Raw genomic sequence first — 8,760 nt, 5'->3', positions numbered from 1 at the left:
GAGAGAGAGAGAGAGAGAGAGAGAGAGAGAGAGAGAGAGGAAAATGGATGAGGTACAGAACTGCTGCTTGAGTACATGGGGTCCACTCAAGTCAACTATTTCCTCCCGTGGGTTTTTGACATTTTTCCACCTAGGAAAAAGTTATGAAGTTCTGTTGGTCTTGAATAAGATCCGTGTCACTCTTGCTGAGAAGAGATAGCCATCATGATAGCAGGGGCATCTTGAAGGACCTTGCCTCCGTCATGGGCTGTTCTCCGGACCCACGCTGACGCAGCCTTCCGCGCAGTGGCCAGGAAAGCTGGGAACAGGACTCCAACCGGGGATTGGCCCCATGACCCCACGCAGAACCCGCGCGGACCCGTTTACCATCCAGCGGTTCAACTACGCCCGCGCACATTTCTGAAGAACTTGGGCCGGCTCCGCCTCCGCCGGCGTGACAGGGCTCCGACTGGCCCAGCGGCCCTCGAAGGGGCGTGGCCAGGGAGTTGGAACCCGGAGGCGTGGGCGGCCCGGGGATTGGCGGGTGCGAGCTGTGACACTGAGCGGACCCACTGTTCGGTCGCGCGGGTCCCCCCGGGAGGTAAGCGGGCTATGGCGCTCCCCTCCCGCCCTCTACCCGGCCAGGACGAGGTGGCCGGAGGAATCTGCATCTGGGGCTCCACTGGAGCAGAGGGTGCTGGCTGCTGGCTGGCTGGCGCGGGCTCCTTTGCAAGCTGTTGACAGCAGAGACTCTGGGGCACCGAGTGCAAGGGCTGGGCGAGAGCTGTGAGCCCGGGGGGGGGGGGGGGGGGGGGGGGGGAGGAAGGAGAGTAGGGGGGAAGGGCCCTCCGCAGGGTGTGTGCCCGCACCTTGTCCCCACGACGTTCAGGGAGTCATTACTTGGCCTTGAGTTGGGAGGGACGGCTCTGCTGGCCTCTGATGTGGGATCCTGAAGAGTTTGAGTTTGCACTGGGGTTGGGACAGGGCCGGGACTCCTAGAGACACCTGAAGAGAGGTGTCGCCAGCCCTCAGCAGGAGGGAGAAACGACAGCCCTGAGTCACTCCGCAGCCTGTGCACTCGCCCAGAGGGTGCCGGCGTTGGTATTTGTCCACGGCTAATATCAGATTCCACAGGGCTAGAGGCCGCGGAGGAGGGGCGATCGGTGCTGGGGTCAAGACCCCCTGTGGTTTGTGTAAGCTGAAGTGTCTCATTTGCTGCGCGTCCTGCCCACGTCAGCCCTCAGAGCTGCCTTGAGTGGCTCGGCCAGTTGCCTGAGCACTGGGACCTGGCCAGCAGACTCTGGCCAAGGAAGGAGGGTTTTGGCATGGTGGCCTGCGGGGTGGGACCAGCCTCCCTGTGTGTTATGCGGTGGGAGAAGAAAGTCAGGAAGGAGTAGAAAAGACTACAGACCGGACTTTTCTGGTTCTGGGTGTGTATGTGTTTGTTGGGGGTGGGGGTGGGTGGGGGGTGTTTTATATGGAAGAGGGCATGCCTATCAGGAGTCATTCCTTTTCATCATGTGAGTTCCCGGGATGGAACTCACAGTCTCGGCCACAAACACCCTTAACCGCCTGAGCCATGTTGCCCTACTAGGCTTTTTTTTTTTTTTTTTGAGGTAAAGCCTCACTGTATAGCCCAGATTGAACGAGAACTCAGCCCCTCCCGCCTCATCTTCCCAGGTGTTGGATTACAGGCATGCGCCCTGTTTAGAGTTTGTTTGAAAGCTGAGCCACTAGCTGAGGTTCCAGGCCTTGGCTGTGAAGGGGCTTTTGAGCGTTTGTGGGGACTGAGTTAGGTCAGCCACGCTACATGCTTAACATTGTGCCTAGCAAAGTAGGTGCTGAGAAAGTGGTGGCTAAGGGCTCATTTCCCTTATTCTGTTCTCCTGGAGGAACGTCGTCGCAGTGACTGCATTGGGTGGCGCCACTCTCTTACTACCCTTGTACTAACTCTGGAATGCTCACACTGGCCTGTGGACCTGAAAGGCGATCCTGCGTGCCCCTATAATCTGACCCCTTCTCCGAGTGCCTCTCTCCTTCTTCCTGAGTTCAGGGCCCCAGACCTCTGAAGGGCTGTACCGCAGTGGGCAACAGGAGATAGCATCAGGACAGAGCCTGTGTGGTTGCCAGCCATATATATGCGTGTGCAAGGTGCCTTGTGCATTTTACACGTGGAAGGGGCTAGAGGGTAAAAATAGTTTAGGTGTGTCAGCCTGAATGCGATTGTATTTCACTAAGGCTGCATTTAAGAAGACTGGCCGTGGATTAGATTGGGTCTGGATTTTTAGTTCCCGCTTGAAGATCCCTCCTTCTTGGCTATCATGTGTTCCTCAGTGCTGGGTGTTTGGGTTGCTTCTGCCTCTTGGCTTTAGTAAGAACACACAGTCCTGTAGATATTCCTTCTAATCCCTGTGGAGGTAGACCCAGAGTGGGAAAGGTAAATGTGTTAAATATAGCTTTAATTTTTTTTTTTTTTTTTGAGGAGTCTTCAGGTTGTTTCCCATAGCAGCTATGTCATTATTTTTGTCGGGGTATATTTGCTAATTTTATGAGCGTTTCTACGTAGTACACCACATGCATACAGATCCCTTGGAATTGGTGGTACTGATGGCTGTGAGCCACCTGATGTGGGCGCTGAAAATCGAGCCCAGGTTCCTGCAAGAACATCAAGAACCACAGAGCCACCTCTCCAGCCCGTAGCTATAGCATTTTTACATTCCCAGCAGCCGTGCCCACCTTTGCCACTTTTCCCACTCTGGCACTCGCTGTGATTTCTTTGACAGAAGCTTTCCGGTGCGTGCGTATGAGGTCTCCTGTTTTTCCTTGTAGGTGGGCTCCTTTAGTGCTCTGAAATGTTGTGTGGTTTCTGCAGAAGTGACATTCCAGGTTTGCACCATCCTAGGGCCGCCCACATCAGTCCATCAAGTGTTCATTACTCCCGTTGGTCCATTTATCCATCCGCGTGTGTGTGAAGACCTTGGAGGCCAGAAGAGTGTGTCAGATCCCCTGGAGCTGGAGTTACAGGCAGTTGTGAGCCACCCAGTGTGGATACTGAAATCTAAATTCTGGTCCACCATTGGGTCTCCTGCCCCTGGGGCATTCTGGCCTCCTCACAGTGAGATGTTATCCATACCAGCCTCCAGCACAATGCCCGATGGCCATGGAGGTAACATGCTAGCACATTAAGGGACACAATTAAGTTTGTCAGATTGTCCCTCGGCCAAGAACTGGTGATCAGATGGCAGCATGGCTTGGGGTTGCAAAGTTTGAAGCCAACATCAGCAGACTAAAAACAGTTATTACATCAGGTGGTGTGGGCAGCACCTCTTAGGCCTTCAAGGGGCAAGTGAAACAGGACTGAAGAGGTTCGGTGTCTCCTCCTGGCTGACCTCTTGTCCCCACCCTTCCCATCCCCCACCCCCAGATTCCCACAGGCGGCCTCATAGAACCACAATATGGTGACCTGAAACCTGTGCGTGCATGAATGTGTGTGTGAGTGTGTGCGTGTGAGTGAGTGACACACGTACAGACCAGGAACCAGCTGTGTGTGTCTCAGCAGGTGCTTGCCCGTGGTAAGAGGGCAGGTCACTCCTGCTTCCTCCCAACAATTAAGAGCTGAGTCTCAAAGAGAAGTTCATGCCCATGGCACCTGCTGTGTGCATGGCGCAGTTTTAAGAGTTGTTGATGAAGACTTCTGTTCTGCTGGAGCGAAGGACTGAGTGGAGCAACACAAGGCACCCATGCAGTGACTGGACAGGAAAATACCAGCTTTTTTGCTGTTGTTTTGGGGTGCGTGTGTGCGTGTGTGCGTGCGTGTGTGTGTGTGTGTGTGTGTGTGTGTGCATGTGCATATATTAAGGCCAAAGACTGATACCTGGTGTCTTCCTCATTTGCTGCCCACTTTGTCTTTTTTTAAAGATTTACTTTACTTTTTAATTATTGGTACACACGTATGGGTGGTGTCTTAGTTAGGGTTTTTGTTGCTGCAATGAAACAGCAAGTCGGCAAGGAAAGGGTTTATTCGGCTCCCACTTCCACTTTGTTGTTCATCACTGAAGGAAGTCAGGACAAGAACTCAAACAGGGCAGGATCCTGGAGGCAGGAGCTGATGCAGAGGCCACGGAAGGGTGCTGCTTACCGGCTTGCTTCCCCTGGCTTGCTCACCCTGCTTTCTTATAGACCCCCAGACTACCAGCCCAGGGATGGCACAACTCACAAATGGGCTGGGCCCTCCCCATCAATCACTAGTCAAGAAAATGCCTTACAGCTGGCATTTATATCTTACAGAGGAATTTTGGAAATTGAGGTTCCCTCTTATCTCAAGTTGACATAAGCCTAGCCAGCACACGTAGATTTAAGCTGGAGTTAAGAAGGTTGGGATCTGGAAACTGAACCTAGGTCCTCTGGAAAAGCAGTATAGGCCCCTCTACTTTTTTTTTTTTTTTTTTTGAGAAATGGTCCCTCATTGAACCTGGCACTCACAGGTTCAGCTAGATTAACTGGCCAGCAAGCCTCCAGGCTCCTCTAATCTCTACCTCCCCGGTAGTAAAATACAGATACAGACTACCACACCTGTCTCTTTACATGGAGTCTCAATATCTGCTCTGGTGCTTACGCCGGTTGGCAACCTCTTTACAAGATGAGCAATCTCCCCAGCCCCAGCCCCATGACTAGGTCTTGATAAGTGTCATGAAGGGGAGACAAAAACAGAGTGTCCTCTTACAGAAGGGCATAGTGAATTTTTCTACAACAGTCCAGATTGTCAGGTTTTATGGCCGTATGAATTTCTGTCACCACTTAGTTTGGTCATACCATATGTATGAATATGCACGGCCATGTTACGATAAAATTTCATTTATAAAAATGGGCTCTGAGCCACACTTGACCTCTGGCCGGTTTGCCATCCCTGGAAGAAGCTGCCTGAGATGAGGTTAATAGACAGTCTTTCTGAAAGACAACTGAGAGCTAAGCTGGTGACAGACCAGGGCCAACACAGGATGTCCTGTTCCAGGTGAGGCAAGATGGCATGCTAAGAAATTTGTTGCGTAAGAAAGAGGAGTACATCAGGGTGTGATGGCACACACCTGTAATTCTAGCACTTAAGAAGGCAGAGGCAGGTGGCACTCTGTGAGTTCAAGGCCAGCCTGGTCTACAAATTGAGTCCAGGACAGCCAAGGCTACACAGAGAAATCATGTCTTGAAAAAAAAAAAAAAAAAACAAAGAAGGAAAGAAAGAAAAGAAAAAAAGAAAAGAAAGAGGAGGTTTAAGGATGAAGACTAGATTTGGAGTTTGAGCCACTGGGTGGATAGTGTTTCTGATGAGGGGGGCGGGGAGCTAAAAGGAGAGGGAAGGGGAAACATTGGGTTTGGTGTTGAGTATAAGATGTTCATTTGATGACTAGGTGGGCCAGTGGCTGTCTATACCTAGAGTTTAGTGGAGATGCCAGGCCCTGGGGCTTGAACCAGGAGGGGGCCACGTCTGTGAACTATTTAGTTTTGAGTATGGACAGCATGAGGTAGCTAGGGTGTGCTGTGCTGGTGTTTACTATGTTGTACATCAGCAGAGAACCCAAGTGGGCTTTTCATTCCAAAGAGGTAAGTGGTGTGAGCGGTGCTCCCTCCAACTAGACTAGAATCTGTTTTGTTCCTGTAGGATGGGACAGAGGGTTCTCTAACTTGTGTGAAAAGTAATGAGACGGAGCCACCACTGGCTTGCAGGTAGCAGTCAGATGGCAATGGTGAACTTCCGCCACCAAGAAGAGATGGGTACTTTAGGCAAATGAGGGGCTGCAGAGTCTGTGATCAGTCTGGGGTCCAGACGCCCGTATTGCCCAACACACACTGTTCAGTATGTGTGTACCCCCGTTCTTCCTGTCACAGACCTGTTCCAGTACAGCTGATGGGAGCTGGAGGCCCACTCTCCCAGCTTCCTTGCTCTGGTGCATGCCTGAGGTGTGTTGTACATCCATGGCTCTTAGGGCTACTGCACTTCTTCTTGCAGTTAATGCCTCATGGCTGTCTTCCCACTGCCATCTGCCTTCCGCAAGACCCCTGCCAGAGAGTCCCTTCACCCACCCCCAATAATTCCTTCCACTCCTGTGTCAGGCCAGCCTCTGAATCACTCAGTTTCTGTGCCTGGGAGGCTGGGTGGGCTTGCTAAAGCACAGTGGGATAATAGGTTTGTCTGGTTTGGTGGGTGAGGGAGCTGGGGTGGGGGTTTGGAAGTGGGGTGTCCCGGTGTGGTGAGCAGTATAGCTCTGACTTCCTGGGCAAGCTGATGACCTCCCTGTCCGCCTCCTACAGCCTAGCTACTGAGAAGATGGTGGACCACTTGGCAAACACGGAGATCAACAGCCAGCGGATCGCAGCGGTGGAGAGCTGTTTTGGGGCATCAGGGCAGCCGCTGGCCCTACCCGGCCGTGTGCTCCTGGGCGAAGGGGTGCTGACCAAGGAGTGCCGCAAGAAGGCCAAGCCACGTATCTTCTTCCTCTTCAACGACATCCTGGTGTATGGCAGCATAGTGCTTAGCAAGCGCAAGTACCGCAGCCAGCATATTATTCCCCTGGAGGAGGTAACGCTGGAGCCACTGCCGGAGACCCTGCAGGCCAAGAACCGCTGGATGATCAAGACCGCCAAGAAGTCCTTTGTGGTGTCTGCAGCCTCCACCACCGAGCGCCAGGAGTGGATCAGCCATATCGAAGAGTGTGTGCGGAGGCAGCTGCTGGCCACGGGCCGCCAGCCCACCACGGAGCACGCGGCACCCTGGATCCCGGACAAGGCCACGGACATCTGCATGCGCTGCACGCAGACACGCTTCTCGGCACTCACCCGGCGTCACCACTGCCGCAAATGCGGGTTTGTGGTCTGTGCTGAGTGCTCCAGGGAGCGCTTCCTGCTGCCACGCATCTCTCCCAAGCCCCTCCGTGTCTGCAGCCTCTGCTACCGAGAGCTGGCCGCCCAGAAGCGGAGCGAGGAGGCCCAGGAGAGTTGCCAGGGCTCTCCAGGGCAGCTGACCCACCTAGGCGGCGCTGTCTGCGGTGCCTCCAGTGGCGACGATGAGGACTCGGATGAGGACAGAGAGGGCAATGGAGATGGCGACTGGCCCAACCCAGTGGAGTTCTATGCTTCTGGCGTCTCCTGGTCAGCCTTCCACAGTTGACCTTCACCTGCAGAGTGTCTGCATCAAGCCCAGGGTCCCCAGCTGCCTGGTTTTGGTGGGACCCCTGCCCATGGTAGTAGGCGTGTGACAGGTGGCTGTTCCAGAGCCATTACTCGTGCCTTTCTGCTAAACAGAAGCCTCCTAGACCCTCCTGTGATTCTGTTCAGATAATTGCCTCTCCATCTCACATGGCCCAGAACTTGCTGTTCTTGGTGACCAGGCGACAGCTGCAGCCCTTGAGATTAGACCAGGCCAGGTCTCCCAAACATTAAGAGACTAGGGATGAATAGAGCAAAGGGAAGACCAGACCAGAACAGGGCTCCACTCCACTTTAAAGCTTGGGCTTCAGACCCCATTTCTATCTCTGTTGATGATTATTAATATTTAATATTGATTTATTTTTTAGTTAAACAGTGGTTATTCCTAAACCAGCTACATACCCAAATCACCACACAGAGACTGGGCTTTATTTAATTAACCTAGAGCACAATGCTGGGCAATAATTACTCCATCCTAAACCTCCAAGCCTGCATAGCTTCCTCCCATTCAGATTTCCCACGTTATACTTGCTTTTGAGTCATATCTTAGGCCCAGTTCATCTCTCCTGGTATTTCCAGGTCCTCTCTTCTTGGATCTCTCCTCCTACTCCCTTCTCTCTCCTGCCCTCCAGACCAGGATGTCCCACCCTATTCTCTCCATTGCTCAGCATTGGCTGGTTGTTTTTATTGGCAATACAGAGAACAAATGGTGGCGTGTTTACACAAACTTTACGCAGGTGATGCTTTTTAATGCAATGTCCGGATTGAAAGCAGATAGTGGGGTGAGAAATCAGCATGTGAATGAACAACAGTAAATTGTATACATTCCACATAAACATTATACCAACACATCTCTGCCCCTTAACCGGCTATGGCAGAGCACCACTATCCAGATACCACCACTTGGACACTGAGACCTACCAAGCAGGTCCCAGATGTACTGCATGTGCCCTCCAGGCCCATGTGAGCTGCTGCGGCCTGAGCTCCTCCAGCGCATCACAACCCATCAAGGCCTCTACTCTATCACCACCCTCCAACTATCTGTTGCCTAGTTCTCCTATCCCCATCTCTATCTGCAGTCAATAGAAGTGGTGTTTTCTCTTAGCACTCTAGGTTCAGGGACAAAAACCCTATCTGGACTGACTGACCAATAAACAAAAATAAAATACCAACTGTTTTGGTTGCTAAGAGTACTTTGGCATCAAAGCCCCTGCATATGGTACCTGTGAGTGGGGGAGAAAGCTGCTAGCCTTATATATTGACTAGAGTTCCGACCTTCAGAAGCCTGTAAACTGTGCATGATGGTTCCTGCCTATAATCCCAGAGACCTGGGATAATCAGAGACCTGGCTACATAAAATCCCCATCTTGAGAAACCAAGCTTTCTGCAAGTATTATGAATCAGTCTTTGCCCAGTACCTGGCTGTCTTTGGCTGAAGTCCCTGTGCATAGAGTGGGCTCACTGTCAGCTATATGTGAGACTTCAGTGCTAGGAAAGCTCCCCTCTGACTCCTGGTATAGTGAACCCTATTATTAGGGTTCTCCAGATCCCAAAGTCTGCAGCTGACAGACATGTGGTCACCCT

The 8,760-nt window shown here is 52.2% G+C and overlaps 1 protein-coding gene across 1 annotated transcript; it reads left to right on the top strand.

The window, feature by feature from the left end:
- Window positions 1-510: 510 nt before the first annotated feature.
- On the top strand, window positions 511-8,383 carry Plekhf1 (pleckstrin homology and FYVE domain containing 1). The gene is made up of 2 exons (XM_055594901.1): window positions 511-580; window positions 6,283-8,383. Exon 2 carries the CDS (start codon window positions 6,299-6,301, stop codon window positions 7,136-7,138), a length of 840 nt encoding a protein of 279 aa, XP_055450876.1. The 5' UTR covers window positions 511-580; window positions 6,283-6,298; the 3' UTR covers window positions 7,139-8,383.
- The last annotated feature ends 377 nt before the right edge of the window (window positions 8,384-8,760 follow it).

The sequence above is a fragment of the Psammomys obesus genome, unplaced genomic scaffold, assembly GCF_907164565.1.
Source record: "Psammomys obesus unplaced genomic scaffold, mPsaObe1.curated_primary_1811, whole genome shotgun sequence".
Classification (NCBI taxonomy): domain Eukaryota; kingdom Metazoa; phylum Chordata; class Mammalia; order Rodentia; family Muridae; genus Psammomys; species Psammomys obesus.
This window is presented reverse-complemented; position numbering and strand designations above follow the sequence as displayed.